Source organism: Canis lupus, chromosome X (assembly GCF_011100685.1).
Source record: "Canis lupus familiaris isolate Mischka breed German Shepherd chromosome X, alternate assembly UU_Cfam_GSD_1.0, whole genome shotgun sequence".
In the NCBI taxonomy this organism is placed as follows: Eukaryota; Metazoa; Chordata; class Mammalia; order Carnivora; family Canidae; genus Canis; species Canis lupus.
Window position 1 is genome coordinate 123,299,159 of NC_049260.1, and position 15,706 is coordinate 123,314,864.

The window sequence follows — 15,706 nt, forward strand, 5'->3', positions numbered from 1 at the left end:
GGGGGCGCGGGGGCGCGGGGCCCCCGTGGCTGCGGCCGCCGCCCCTCTCGCGTCCCGCTGCGACCCCCGGGTCCGGAGCCCGGGGGCGGCTCGGCTGTGGCGACGGAGCGGGGCGGGCCCGGGGCGGCCTGACCTGCGAGGTGACCTTGGTCGAGTCTCCCCGTCGCGCGGGGCCGCGGCGGCCGCCTGGGCCGGAGCGGGGGCGCCGGGTCGGGCGGGGGCGATGCCCCTCCACGTGAAGTGGCCGTTCCCCGCGGTGCCGCCGTTCACCTGGACTCTGGCCAGCAGCGTCGTCATGGGCCTGGTGGGCACCTACAGCTGCTTCTGGACCAGTGAGTGGACCCGAAGCCGAGGCGGCATCGGTCACGGCTCCCCGCGCCCGGCCGGAGTTGGGGTTCCGGGCTGTGGGCGCGGGCAGGGGCTAGTCGGGCTGGGGAGCCCCGGGCCCCAGGGAGGATGAGGCCAAGACCCCTCCCCACGGTCCGGCTCTCCCCCCCAGAGTACATGAACCACCTCACCGTGCACAACAAGGAGGTGCTGTATGAGCTCATCGAGAACCGAGGCCCAGCCACGCCTCTCATCACCGTCTCCAATCACCAGTCCTGCATGGATGACCCTCATCTCTGGGGTACCTGGCACCAGGGTTCTGGGCACAGGGAGGCCTGGGGACAACCCGGGACGGGGCCAAAAGAGCAGAGCAAACGCACTCTTCACTGAGCTCTGGACCTATCCCTGGCACTCGTGCTTTTGGGGGGGGGGGCTGCCCCAACAATGAAAATATGATTCAGAGGGAATGAGGAAGTGAGGAAACGACCGCAGGGCAGAGTCTGATGGCTGCTTCACCTTGAAGCAACCCTCCATTCTCTAAAGCGTTCAAAGTCCCACAAACTATTGGAACAAGTCTGGGAACCGTACGGTGGCCCATTAGGGAAGGTCTGGCTAGAGGCTGGGTGACCTTGTCCTGGCTCCAGGTTTGGTGCAGGCTGAGCTTGTACCCTCCAACCTACCTCACTTGGGAGTCTGTCGCCTGGGAGGTCCCGCTCTGCTGACTTCACAGGGAGCTAGGTGCTTGGCCCCAGTACCCCCGATGCCTGGGTAGAGAGATACCCAGGGCTTTTATTGATGAATTCAGAAGGTCACACTGTCCGACAGCTCGTGGGAAGCCAGTTGGGCAAATTGAAGCCTCACCCTGGCCACTGAGCAGAGAAGGGCCTGTAGAGTGCCACAGGCAGGTCCCATGAGGCCAGGAAGGAGCTTCTAGAGCCATTCAGTAACCTGGACTAGGATGGTGGCAGTAACACGGGAGGGGGAGAATAGGCAGTGGCAAAACGTGCCAGGGTGCTAGGCAGGCCAGATGTGGTGACTAACAAGGTATACGCAGAGGTGGAAGGGAGAGAGCATCAGAGACAACTTGGGGTCCAGCCCAAGAGTCTGGAAGATGCTACTTTGGGCCACAGGGAGATGGTAGTGCTGCCCTCCCTGTTCCTCATTCCCTGAAACTAGGTGACAGAAAAAGATGCTCCCTAGGGACAAGGCGTGTTGGAGCATGAAGCTGTTTCTTCTCTAGGGATCCTGAAACTCCGCCACATCTGGAACCTGAAGTTGATGCGTTGGTGAGGAGGAATGGGCCCCTGGCAGGCCTCACCCATCTCTGCCCAGATTTGCCCTCCTCCTGCTCTGCCCAGGAGGCGGCATCCAGCAGTACAGGCAGGGCATGGGGTGGGATCCCACAGGCCCTCCTGTGCCTTTCCACATTGCCGACGATGTCAGGCATCATGTTGGGCGGCGGGCAGGGAATTAGGGTGCAGGGGAGGCAGGGATGACCGCATCTGTCCCTACTTCAGGACCCCCGCAGCTGCAGACATCTGCTTCACAAAAGAGCTACACTCCCGCTTCTTCAGCTTGGGCAAGTGTGTGCCCGTGTGCCGAGGTAAGCTGATCCTCCAAAAAGGGGCTCGTGGGCTAGTGAACGCAGGGAGGCACCCCTGAGGCCTTCTCTGGTTTACTTTGGAGTGAGGACTGGTGGCTAGTGCCTCTGGCTTAGCAGTACGGGGAGTGGAGGGACCCAGGTGGGACGTGGAACCTGGGAATGAAGGGAGCCAGAGGCCACTACCCCACTAGTGTGAGTCCCAGTTGCATGGCGTGGTTGCAGGGGCGGCACTGGTTGCTGGAAGAGTGAGGGGGGCCTGCAGGAGAGCACTCATTTCCTGGGACTGCCTGAGGCTTGTCAGGGAGGCATTGCCCACAGCTGAGAGACTCCCTGATGGCAGTGAGGTGTCATTGGTCTGCGATGGTGGTGGCATGTGCTGGAGGCTGCACAGTTTGGGGAACAAACAGGCTTGTGGAGTGAGGGTATGACATTGAGTGACTACTCGGCACTTCTCAAGTGCTTCAGGAGATAGGGAGCATTTTGATGCCCATTCTCCAGATAAAGGGGTTTGGAAGGATTAAGCTGCTGGCCCAGCGTCATGGGGTGACAGATGGCAGAGCGAGGGTTTGATTCCAGGTTGCTCTTTCCTCCGGGGAAGTACGACATTTTCTAGGCAGAGTATGAAACACAAGGTGTTCTAGACACAGGAAGCGTATGCCAGGCGCTGAAGAGCTAAGCAGTAAAGGTAGAAAATGTAGGTTGCAGGCCCCATGTGAAAGTTCTGGAATAGTCACGTTAAGAATTTTGGACTCGATTGGCTCATCAGGGTAGTGATGTGCCTTCATCTGTGGTTCAGAGAGAGCACCCTGGCTGCAGCGTGGCTGGTGATGGGAGCGGAGCCCACGGGAGGCAGGAAGCCCAGTTGGGGTTGTCTCAGTAATTCTGGCAGCAGAGGGTTGTAGCTGGGCCGCTGGAGGCCGCTATGGAGAGAGAGCTGGACAAGGGGGCTGCTCCGGACGACGCAGAGCTGGTAGAACTTGTTCATAGATTGGGAATGGAGAGGGGTAAGGAAAAGATAGCTCGAAGATGCCACGAGGTGACATCTGATGACACTGAGCCGCTGGGAGGGTGGGATGAAGGCGAAGCAGTGTGAGGGTTGGGAGGGGAACTGAGTTCTGCTTTGCACATGTTTCATCCGAGGAGCCTATTGCCCGAGGAGGGAGCAGTCTCAGAGTCAGTGGGAGGTGCAGTTCTGGAACTCAAAGGAACAGTCGGGGACGTATTAGGGACACAAGCACTAACAAAGTTGCAAAAGTAGAGATAAGATTGCTGAGAAGAGGGATCCCTGGGTGGCTCAGCGGTTCAGCATCTGCCTTTGGCCCAGGGCGTGATCCTGGAGTCCCGGGATCGAGTCCCACATCAGGCTCCCTGCATGGAGCCTGCTTCTCCCTCTGCCTGTGTCTCTGCCCCTCTCTCTCTCTCTCTCTCTCTGTTCTCTGTCTCTCATCAATGAATAAATACAATCTTAAAAAAAAGATTGCTGAGATGGAGAACATATGGAGAGCAGGGGCCAAGACAGCCCCTCAGAGCGTGAATTGACAGGCCACCAAGGCAGCAGGAAGCAATGGCCAGAGAGGAAGGAAGGAAAGCAAGCGGGGCCCCTTGACACTGTGGAAACCTCCACTGACCCCAGATAAGCCATTTCTGTCAAGTGACAGCTGCAGGAGCTGCCGGGACAGGACAGAGCAGAGATAGCAGGGATGTCCCCTCCTCTCAGCAGTTCAGTCGTGAGGAGGAGGAGGAGGTAACCAAAGGGTGTCACAGGGCAAGGGAGAGTTTCTTTTCTTTTTTAAAAAGATTTATTTATTTATTTACTCATAAGAGACAGAGAGAGGCAGAGACACAGGCAGAGGGAGAAGCAGGCTCCCTGTGGGGAGCCCAATGCAGGACTCGAACCCAGGACCCTGGGATCACACTCTGAGCCAAAGGCAGACGCTCAGCCACTGAGCCACCCAGGTGTCCCCAAGGGAGAGTTTCTTATTTCTACTTGGTCAAAGTAAAATGTGAAGTGCAATAAAGTCACCTCAAAAAATAAGGAAGAGCTTTTAATGAAAAGCTGCAGTGCCCACCCCTCAAGATCCTCAGATCTACTCCTTAGAGACAACTAACTGCCTTGGACGCTTTCACTTCCTGCTACATTTGAAGGCTACTTCATTTCTCTGAAACAGAAGCAGAAGCTACAGTGTTGTGGCTAGTGACCATGGAATTGTTTATCACAGCCCACCTGACAGATGGAGACTCTGCTCGGGTACCCTGTTCCTGAGTCCCAGTACCTCCTTTCTGTAGCCTCATGCAGAGGCTTTCCAGGTCTGCTTTTTATTTTTAAGATTTGTTTATATATATATATTTTTTTTAATTTTTATTTATTTATGATAGTCACAGAGAGAGAGAGAGGCAGAGACACAGGCAGAGGGAGAAGCAGGCTCCATGCACCGGGAGCCCGACATGGGATTCGATCCCTGGTCTCCAGGATCGCGCCCTGGGCCAAAGGCAGGCACTAAACCGCTGCGCCACCCAGGGATCCCTGTTTATATTTTTTTAAAGATTTGGTTGGTTTATTCATGAGAGACACAGAGAGAGAGGCAGAGGCCTAGGTGGAGGGAGGAACAGGTTCCCCACAAGGAGCCTAATATGGCACTCGATCCCATGACCCCGGGATCATGACCTGAGCCAAAGGCAGACACTCAACCACTGAGCCACCCAGGTGCCCCTTAAGATTGATTGATTGATTGATAAGTTTCTTTTTTTTTAGTAATCTCTACACTCAGTGTGGAGCTCGGACTCATGACCCTGAGGTCAAGCGTCATATGCTCTTCTGATGAAAACACCCAAACACCCTCCATGTCAACTCCTTGTCTTGTTGTTTTTGATTTGCATCTAAGTTTTTTAAAACAATTTTTTTAAAATTTTTTATTTATTTATGATAGTCACGCAGAGAGAGAGAGAGAGGCAGAGACACAGGCAGAGGGAGAAGCAGGCTCCATGCACTGGGAGCCTGACGTGGGATTCGATCCCGGGTCTCCAGGATCACGCCCTGGGCCAAAGGCAGGCGCCAAACCACTGCGCCACCCAGGGATCCCTGATTTGCATCTAAGTTTTATTGTATAATTAGAAGGATAAAACAATTCTTTTTTAAAAAGATTTTATTATTTATTCATGAGACACAGAGGCAGAGACCCAGGCAGAGGGAGAAGCAGACTCCCCGCGGGGGGCCCAGTATGGGACTAGATCCAGGACCCCGGGATCACACTCCAAGCCAAAGGCAGACGCTCAACCACTGAGCCACCCAGGCGTCCCCAGAAAACAAAATCTTAATTCTAAGCACCTTCAGTGACAGAAAGTGGGCAGGGACAACCTGTGAATGTGAATCCAACATATATGATGTGCAGCAGAGATCTAACAACATGTGTTAAAGCAAAGGAAGCATCTGGCATATTTGGCTTCTGTATTCCAAAATACTCCATTTCCCCCTCAAACATAGGCCTTACGATATGACATGAAGTATCAGAGGGACCTTGTACAAGTTACACAAGTGAGTAGAAGTAGCATTTGCAAAAGCTAAATATTCGTGTGCTGTTCCAAAATCATAGTAGTAGTAGTTTTTCCCTTTTATTTATTTAAGATTTCTTTTCTTCTTTTTTACTGAAGTATAGTTGGTACACACTGTTACAGTAGTCTCAGGCATACGTGTAGTGATTGACGACTATACATTACGCCGTGCTCGCCACAAGTGTGGCTACCACCTGTCACCATACACCACTATTACAATCCCATTGACTATATTCCCTGTGCGGTACCTTCCACCCATGTGACTTATATTCACTCGGTAACTGGGAGCCTGTATGTCCCACTCTCCACCCATTTTGCCCATCCCTCCACCCCTGCTCCTCCAGCAGCCATCAGTTTGTTCTCTGTATTTGTGGGTCTATTTCTGCTTTTGGGTTATTCGTTTGTTTTGATTTTGATATTCCACATATAAGTGAAGTCATCTGGTATTTGTTTTTCTCTGACTTATTTCTCTTAGGATAATGTTATTGCAGATGGCAATATCTTTTGTCAGTTTTTAACAGTGGGGGAGAGGCAGAGTGGGAGAGAGAATCAGCCTGACATGGGTCTTGATCTCATAGCCCTGAGATCATGATCTGAGCTGAAACCAAGAGTTAGATGCTTAACCAACTGAGCACCCAGGGGCCCCTTATATATTTGTTTGTTTATTTATTTACTGACTTATTTATTTTTTTAAGATATTATTTATTCATGAGAGACGCAGAAAAAGAGGCAGAGACACAGGCAGAGGGAGAAGCGGGCTCCATGTAAGGAACCTGATGTGGGACTCGATCCCAGGAATCCCGGATCACACCCTGAGCCAAAGGCAGACACTCAAGTGCTGAGCCACTCAGGCATCCCTATTTTTTTTTTTAAGTATGCTCCATGCCCAGTGTGGGACTTGAACTCAAAACCCTGAGATCAAGAGTCTCATGCCCTACTGACTGAGCCAGCCAGGTACCCTAAGATCGCATTCTTTTTTATGGCTGAGTAATTTTCTGTGTGTGTGTGTGTGTGTGTGTGTGTGTGTACACGTGTATGTACACATCACGTTTATTCATATATCAGTGGACACATAACATGGTTCCATGTCTTGGCTGTTGTAAAGCTGCAATAAATATAGGGGTGCACATATCTTTTTGAATTAGTGTTTTTTTTTTTCTTTTTTTTTAAGATTTTATTTATTTATTCATGAGACACAGAGAGAGAGAGAGGCAGAGATACAGGCGGAGGGAGAAGCAGGCCCCATGCAGGGAGCCCGATGTGGGACTCAATCCCTGGACTCCAGGATCGCGCCCTGGGCCGAAGGCAGACGCCCAACTGCTGAGCCACCCAGGCGTCCCAGTGTTTTTGTTTTCTTTGGGTAAATACCCAGTAGTGGTATTGCTGATCATATGCCACTTTTATTTTTAATTTTTTGAGGAACCTCCGTACTGCTTTCCACAGTGGCCACACCAGTCTGCATTCCCACCAACAGTGCACAAGTGTTCTTTTAACTCCACATCCTCGCCAACATTTGTTATTTCTTGTCTTTTTGATACTAGCCTTTCTGACAGGTGTGAAGTGGTATCTCATGGTGGTTTTGATTTGCCTTTCCCTGGATCAGTGATGTTGAGCATCTTTTCATGTGTATATTAGCCATCTGTATGTCTTTGGAGAAATGTCTAAGTTTTTAAATTGGATTATTTGGATTTTTCGTGTTGAGTTATTTAAGTACTTTATAAAGTTTGGATTTTTGGAAATACCATTTGCAAATATCTTTTCTCATTCAGTAGGTTGCCTTTTCATTTTGTTCATGGTTTCCTTTGCTGTGCTGTGCAAAAGCTTTTTATTTTGATGTACTCCCAATACTTATTTTTTCTTTTGTTTCCCTTGCCTGAGGAGACATACATATAATAATGTTGCTAAGACCAATGTCAAAGAGACCACTGCTTGTGTTTTCTTCTAGAAGTTTTATGGTTTCAGGTCTTTAATCCATTTTGAGTTTATTTTTGTGTATGATGATATAAAATAGTCCAGTTTGATTCTTTTGCGTGTGGCTGTCCAGTCTTTCCCAGCACGGTTTGTTGAAGAGACTGTCTTTTCCCCATTGTATAGTCTTGCCTCCCTAGTTGTAGGTTAATTGGTCATATAAGCATGGGTTCAAAAAAAAAAAAAAAAAAAAAAAAAAAAAAAAAGCATGGGTTCATTTCTGGACTCTCTATTCTACTCCATTGGTCTGTGTGTCTGTTTTTGTGCTGGTACTATACTGCTTTGGGTCACACGGATGTTTTAACAACACTAATTCTTCCAATCCATGAGCATGGAATATCTTTCCATTTGTTTGTCATCATTCATCATGATGAATTTCCTTCATCAGTGTTTTATAAGTACATGTCTTTCACCTTGGTTAAGTATATTCCTAGGTATTTTGTTTTTGTTTTTTTGGTATAACTGTAAATGGAATTGTTTTCTTAATTTCTCCTTCAGCTATTTCATTATTAATATATAGAAATGCAGTAGATTCTATATGTTAATTTTTTAAAGATTTTATTTATTTATTCATGAGAGACACAGAGTGAGAGAGAGAGGCAGGGACACAGGCAGAGGGAGAAGCAGGCTCCATGCAGGGAGCTCGATGTGGGACTCAATCCTGGGACTTTGGGATCATGCCCTGAGCCAAAGGCAGATGCCCAACCGCTGAGCCACCCAGGCATCCCTCCCTATATGTTAATTTTTTAATATTTTATTTATTTATTTGAGAGAGAGAGCAGAAGCAGGGGGGCAGGGCAGAGGGAGAGGGAGAAGCAGACTCTCTGCTGAGCAGGGAGCCTGATGTGGGGCTCCATCCCAGCACCCTGAGATCATGACCTGAGCTGAAGGCAGATGTTTAACCGACTAAGCCACCCAGGCACCCCATCTATATGTTAATTTTATAGCCTATAACTTTATTGAATTCATTTATTACTTTTTTAAAAAAAAGATTGTATTTATTCATGAGAGACAGAGGGAGGCAGAGACCCAGGCAGAGGGAGCAGCAGGCTCCATGCAGGAATCCCAATGCGGGACTCGATCCCGGGACTCCAGGATCACACCCTGAGCCAAATGCAGGTGCTCAACCACTGAGCCAAAGACACAGATGCAGGACTGATGCAGTCCTGATGCAGGACTCGATCCCCAAACTACAAGATCATGCCCTGAGCTGAAGGTGACGCTCAACCGATGAGCCACCCAGGTGCCCCTACTTCTAATACTTTTTTGGTGGAGTCTTCAGAGTTTTCTTTTTTTTTAAATTTTATTTATTTATTCATGAGAGGCACAGAGAGAGAGGCAGAGGCATCGGTCAAGGGAAAAGCAGGCTCCATGCAGGAAGCCCCATGCGGGACCCAATCCCGGGACTCCGGGATCACGCCCTGAGCCAAAGGCAGGCGCTCAACTGCTGAGCCACCCAGGCGTCCCTCTTCAGTTTTCTACGCATAGTATCATGTCATCTGCAGTAGAGACAGCTTAATTCCTTCCTCACCAACATGGGTGCCTCTTACTTCTTTTTCTTGTTTGACTGTTGTGGCTGGGATTTCTAGTACTATGTTTTGTAAAAATGGCAAGAGTGGACATCCTTGTCTTATTCCTAATCTTAGAGGAAAATTTCTCGGTTTTTCACCATTGAGTATGATGTTAGCTGTGGGTTTGTCATATATGGCTTCTTTATATTGAGTTAAGTTCCCCCTGAACCCACTTTGTTGAGAGTTTTTATCACGAACAGATATTGAATTTTTTCAAATGCTTTTTCTGGATCTATTGAGATGACCGTATGATTGTTATCCGTCATTTTGTTAACGGGGTGTATTGCATCGATTGATTTGCAGATATTGAACCATCCTTGAGTCCCTGGAATAAATCCCACTCAGTCGTGGTGAATGATCCTTTTAGTTGAATTCAGTTAGCTAATATTTTGTTGAGGGTTTTTGCATCTATGTTCATCAGGGATATTGGCCTGTAGTTCTCTTTTTTGTAACGTATTTGGTTTTTTTTAATTTTTTAAATTTTTTAATTTTTTAATTTTTATTTTTTTTTGTATTTGGTTTTGGTATCAGGATAATGCTGGCCTTGCAGAATGTATTTGGAAGCTTTCCTTCCTCTTCTGTTTTTTGAAACAGTTTGAGAAGAGTAGGTACTAACTCTTCATTAAATGTTTGACAGACTTCACCTGTGAATCCTTCTGGTCCTGGACTTTTGTTTGTTGAGAGTGTTGTGATTCTCAATTCAAATAATCATTTACTAGTAGGCAGCCTGTTCAGCTTTTCTATTTCTTCCTGATTCTGTTTGGCACATGTATCCATTTCTTTTAGGTTGTCTGATTTGTTGGCATAACGTTTTTCATATTACTCTTTTATAATCCTTTGTGTACCTGTGATCTCAGTTGTCATTTCTCCTCTTTCGTTTCTGATTTTATTTGGATCCTCTCTTCTTTTTTCTTGATGAGTTTAGCTAGAGGTTTATCAATTTTGTTTATCTTTTCGGGACACCTGGGTGGCTCAGCAGTTGAGTGCCTGCCTTCGCTCAGGGCATGATCCTGGGATCTGGGATTGAGTCCTACGTTGGGCTCCTTGAGTGAAGCCTGCCTCTCCCTCTGCCTGTGTCTCTACCTCCCTCTCTCTCTCTCTATCTCTCTCTGTCTCTCATGAATAAAAAAAAATAAAATCTTTTAAAAAATTTGTCTTTTCAAAGAACCAGCTCTTGGTTTCATTGATTTTTTTATTTTTAGTCTATTTCATTTATTTCCACTCTGATCTTTTTTTTTTCCACTCTGATCTTTATTGTTTCCTTCTTTCTACTAACTTTGGGCTTTGCTCTTCTTTTTCTAGTTCTTTAGGTATGAGGTTAGATTGCTTATTTGAGATCTTTCATGTTTCTTGAGGTAGGTCTGTATCGTTATAAATTGCCTTCTTAGAACTGCTTTTGCTGCGTCCCAAAGATTTAGGAGCATTGTAGTTTAGTATAATTTTGATTTCAAGCTGGATGGCTTAGTTACACCAGTAGGGTATAGTAGAGAAGGAGATAACACCTCTGAAGCTCACCTCCTGCCAGGTAATGCTATCCCAAGTAGGGAAGGCACTGCTCCCATGATGCCCTGAGGAACTGTGGTGAGGGATTGCTCTTCAACTCCAGCCCCCAAGGGAGCTGCTGGGCCAGGTCCCCATTGGGTTATGTTGGGTTGAGACTCTGGATGCCTCACTAGCACCTTCTAAACACTCAGCCTTGCAGAAAACAGGTTAAAAGTCCATTTCTTGGTGCACTGACCTGAGATAGTCCCAATGTCTGTCTCCTCGTCTTTTTTTAAAGATTTTATTTATTTATTCGTGAGAGAGACCAAGAGAGGCAGAGAGAGGCAGAGACACAGGTAGAGGGAGAAGCAGGCTCCATGCAGGGAGCCTGATGTGGGACTCAATCCCGGGTCTCCAGGATCACACCCTGGGCCGAAGGCGCGCTAAACTGCTGACCCGCCTGGGCTGCCCTGTCTACTTGTCTTTATGCCATGTCTCTCCCTACTCGATAAGTCTGTCCGTCACTGTCCACTATATGGACAAGGTTGGGGAGATTCTTACTGCGTGTGGTCACAGATTGTCTCCACAGGACTCCCAGTTGAAAGCCAGCACGTAGCATTAGGCATCTGTATCTGTGTTGTTGCTAACTGCCAGGCCACCTGGGTCCAGTGTCATGGTCTCCAGGTGTCTCCAAGGTGAGTGTCGTTAGCCTCGGGGGCAGCTGAATCCCCCTGTTTTCAGCCCAACAAGTTTGAGTCTTTCCCAACTCTTAGTGACACCATGTGTTGCATCGAATGTTCTCCCTTTCCCAAGAGTCCTCGATAAGCAAGTGTCTCGTTTCAGGGGCGAAGCGGTCAGCAGGAGGGAGGGATGGTGAGGCTGAGGGCTCAGGTGGGGCTGGGAGGCCCGTGAGGCCGGGCTGTGGGGACTGGCCTCACTGAGACCTCAGGAAAGGGTGGCTGTCCGGGATCTGGGGCCCAAGGGGGGCTGGAGATCACGAACAGATGTGCTTTGCTCCAGCAGCTCGGGGCCAGGGGCAGCAGATGGTAGGCTCGCGCCAGGCCGGGGCGTCCCACCGAGAGAAGGCTCCGGGAGCTGGAGAGGGCGGTAGGGCATGGCGCAGGTGTCGCGGCTCAGCGGGGGAGGCTGTGTGGTGGCACCAGCGGGCACAGGGCGGGCTGGAGGCTGGTGGACATTGGAATCGCCGGTTCGGCATCTGAGTTGGAGGCAGTGTCACCGCCGTGCACGTGACAGGCACTTAGAGGTCGTCCTTGAACGAGGACAGCAGGGGCCACGGTGCGAGCAGGCTGAGTCCCCAGAGACGGCGGTTGGAGGGTGTCCATGTGGACAGTGCAGCGGGGGCTGAGGAGGCCCTGGAGCGGCTGCTTCATCCCCAGGGGAAGCAGGGAGCCCTGGGAGAGCGGAGACCGACGGCGCAGGCCTTTTCTCGGCAGGAGACGGCGTCTACCAGAAGGGAATGGACTTCATTCTGGACAAGCTCAACCACGGGGACTGGGTGCACATCTTCCCCGAAGGTCAGTGGGGTTGGCGAGGTTGGACACGCCCCCAGCCCCCCAGGCCTCACCTCTGGCCTCTCTCTCCACAGGGAAAGTGAACATGAGCTCCGAGTTCCTCCGCTTCAAGTGGGGTAGGTGCTGCTGCCCGCCGGCCGGGGCGGGGGTGGCGGGGCTCGCGGAGGAGCTGGGCCACGGGAGTTGGTGTTGCTTGGAAGTGGGCGGGGGTGGCTTCGCTGTAGGCTGGCACCGAAGCTTCGCTCGTGCCAACGTTTCTGTCTCTCCCCGGGGCAGGAATTGGACGCCTCATTGCTGAGTGTCATCTCAACCCTGTCATCCTGCCGCTGTGGCACGTCGGTGAGCCTCCCTCTGGGGCCCAGTCGGCAGCCTGGTGATGGGGGTGGGAGAGATGGGGTGGTGGGGCCCTGGGGTTGGGGCTGGGGCCCTGGGGTGGGGGCTGGGGCTTCATCTGTTCCCAGACTGCCCTGCTCCACCCCATGCCCACTTCCTGGCATCTGTCCATTGTGCTGCAGGAATGAACGATGTCCTTCCTAACAGCCCGCCCTACTTCCCCCGCTTTGGACAGGTGGGTAGGGGCTGCTGACCTTCACCCATCTGTCTTGTCTGCCATCTGCCTCATGTGTCCCACTCGGCACCACTGAAGCCAGATTCAGGAGGAGCTGAGCTTAAAACTGCAGCAGGGGGACCCGAGTGGGACAGAGGGGGGGGCCTTCCTGGCACCAAGGCTGGTAGAAGGAAAGCAAAAGAAATCCAGCTGGGTGGGGGTGAGGTGAGCCCCGGGCTTTGGACAGGACAGGCCATCTGGAGCGTGGACTGCAGGACTGAATGTCACCGAGCCTGACCACCTCGGTTTAAAGAGGGAGCGTGGTCATGAGGGAGCATGTAGCAAGTTAGGGGCAGGGCTTGGCTTCTGGCTCTCTGGGGCGGTGCGGCCGTGGCGGTGGCCACTGTCCCTGTTGCTGTCACCCGCTGTGGCCGCTCTCCCTACAGAAGATCACTGTGCTGATCGGGAGGCCCTTCAGTGCCCTGCCTGTGCTCGAACGGCTGCGGGCAGAGAACAAGTCGGCTGTGAGTTGTCTTTCTCCCCGCCCTCCCCCTCCCCGGCTGCCCTGTAGCTGTCTTAGCCTCCCCGGGCCCTTGGGCGAAGGTCCCCGAGGGCTGCAGGCCAGCCCCAGTCCTTCCCCTCAGGTGGAGATGCGCAAAGCTCTGACCGACTTCATTCAGGAAGAATTCCAGCGCCTGAAGGTCCAGGCGGAGCAGCTCCACAACCACCTGCAGCCCGGGAGCTAGGCGCCGCCCGGCCCAGACCTGCCCTCGCTGCCTCCTGCAGGGCCGCTGGCCCCCAGCCCGGGGGGAGGCAGCTCCCACCCAGGCCCCAGCCGCCTGCTCTCGGGGCTGCCTTCGGGTTCTTGCCCCACACAGAGCTGAACTGGGGGAACGCGCTGATGTTTTGAGATCAGATACGTGTTTTTAGACAGATTTATGCTTAACCCTTGATGGGTAGCGTGTCCTCGTTGGTGAGCATTCCTTCTGCTCTGAGCTGCTTCAGTTGAAGGAAGTGCTCCTCCCACTTGGCCACGAAAAGAGGAGGAAATTTTGGCGGGGGCCTGCCTCCTCCTTGCCTTCAGGTGTTCTCCGCCAGGGCTGGCATCGGGATGGAGGGTACTTGAAGGGGGGTGGGCGGCCAGGCCAAAACTTTGGGTAAGGGGCCCAGGAGGCCCTTAGCCCGGCGTCCACCCACCGGCCCCAATCTGGGAGCCGTCCAGCACCTCCTCAGGGATGGCCGCAGCCACGTCTTCCTTCTGCCCACACTTCCCGCAGATGTGGGGTCCTCGGGCAGGGCCCAACCCTGGGCTGCAAGCAGAAGAGCAGCCTTTTGCCAGGAGTGGAAGCCAGCTGAACGGAGCCTGCAGCAAGGGCCTGACACCCAGCCACTTGCCCACGTGCCAGGGCCCACCAACTGCTCTGTCTTGTCCAGCTCCCTGGCATCACAGGAGTCCCCCATGGGCCTGGGTTTTTGTATTTTGTAACCAATAAAGCATCTGTGTCGTGTTTTACCTTTGGCCTCTTCACAGGGTGGGCATGGGAGGTGACCTGCTGGACACCCTTAGAGCAACAAGAGCACCTGAGCAGGTGGGCGTCAAGCTCTCCACGTGCACCAGTCACTTAAAACTTCAGTCGTTATCGGGGCGCTGCGGGGCTCGGCTGGTTAAATGTCTAACTCTCGATCTCAGTTCAGGTCTTGATCTCAGGGTTGGGAGTTCAAGCCCTGTGTTGAGTAGGCCCAGTGTGGAGCCTACTTAAAAAAAAAGAAAAAAAGAAAAAAAAAACTTCACTCACTATCTGTAATCCCTATAACAACCTTGCAAAAGTGGGGGTTAATCTTACTTTGCAAAGGAGGCCGAGTAGAGCTAATGGACTCGTTTCAAAACCCAAATCTGGTAAGGTAGGGAGAAGCAAATACAATTCAATCCTCTCCAGGCCAGTTCCCAGGACGGAGGAGTTCTCCGAAGGGCCCAGCCAGCCACCATGAACACGTGCTGTGGTGGGAGGGGAGAGCGGCGACACCTTGATTGAGCTTGAGACCCTTGGTAGGAGCAAAGGCCGTGGTGGTGGTGCTCCTAGTAGAAGCAAAAGCAAATCCTCTAGAGAAAAGTGAGTCCAGTTTGGGTCTCCAGTTCATCCACAAGTTAAGATCAACCCACAAGACTTCACAAAGATCACCGAACGTATGGAAGTGTCTGCAGAAACGATAGTTTGAAACCTGTAGGAACTTCTGAAATGGACAGAGATGGATCATGGAGAATAATAGAAATGTGGAAAGAAAGAAAAGCTGGAGCCACAGGAGTAAGCCAGCAAGAAGGGAAGACTCGAAGACGATCAGGGCTGTAACTGCAAATCTGCAATTATTTCAAAATATAACGTCTTTAAAAAATATATATAAAATATATAAATATAAAATATATATAAAATATATAAAGTATAAATATAAAAAATATATGTATATATATTACATCTTTAAAAATCACCAGAAGGGGAAAAAAATCACTTGGGGGCAGGGAGACAGGCTGTCGGCCAATTTGCATTCGCAGCTCCAAATGTGGCATCACTTTTTTCCCACATGTAGTCATTTGAACAACTACAGATATTTACTGTCCAGATGCTCCTGCAATTTGATTATTTCACATAGACTATTTTTTTAGAGTAGTTTTATGTTCACAGTGAAATTTGGCTGGTCCTGGGATTGTGAAATTTATAAATACCACTCACCATATTAAAGAAGAAAAAGAGAAAGCATAAAGGAGAAAGAAAATCCATGTGGTTATTTCAATAGATACAGAAGATGCACTTGATAAAATATTCATAATTTTAAAATTTTTTAACTATAAGCAGAAGGGAGCTTTTTAAAAAATATTTAATGTATTTGTTCATGAGAGACAGGCTCCCTGCAGGGAGCCCCATTTGGGACTCAATCCCAGGACCCCGGGATCACGCCTTGAGCCAAAGATGCTCAACCACTGAGCCACCCAAGTGCCCCTGGGAGGGAACTTAAAAAAAAAAAAAGATTTATTTTAGAGAGATGGGGAGGAGCAGAGGGAGACGGAAAGGGAGAACCTTAAGCAGACTCTTTTCCCAGCACGGAACTAGATGTAGGACTAGATCTCACAACC

At 50.5% G+C, this 15,706-nt stretch overlaps 1 protein-coding gene across 7 annotated transcripts; it reads left to right on the top strand.

The window, feature by feature from the left end:
* Nucleotides 1–154: 154 nt before the first annotated feature.
* Nucleotides 155–14,092, top strand: TAZ (tafazzin). Of its 7 annotated transcripts, none has more exons than XM_038588712.1 (11): nucleotides 155–332; nucleotides 500–628; nucleotides 1,568–1,613; nucleotides 1,845–1,930; nucleotides 11,521–11,607; nucleotides 11,955–12,035; nucleotides 12,107–12,148; nucleotides 12,309–12,371; nucleotides 12,548–12,600; nucleotides 13,026–13,103; nucleotides 13,857–14,092. In XM_038588712.1, exons 1-11 carry the CDS (start codon nucleotides 224–226, stop codon nucleotides 14,070–14,072), a joined length of 990 nt encoding a protein of 329 aa, XP_038444640.1. In that variant the 5' UTR covers nucleotides 155–223; the 3' UTR covers nucleotides 14,073–14,092. The 7 variants fall into 7 exon arrangements, with proteins under 7 accessions (XP_038444640.1, XP_038444641.1, XP_038444642.1 ...); XM_038588713.1 differs by having other exon boundaries at nucleotides 11,524–11,607; XM_038588716.1 differs by having other exon boundaries at nucleotides 159–332; nucleotides 13,224–14,092.
* Nucleotides 14,093–15,706: the final 1,614 nt, after the last annotated feature.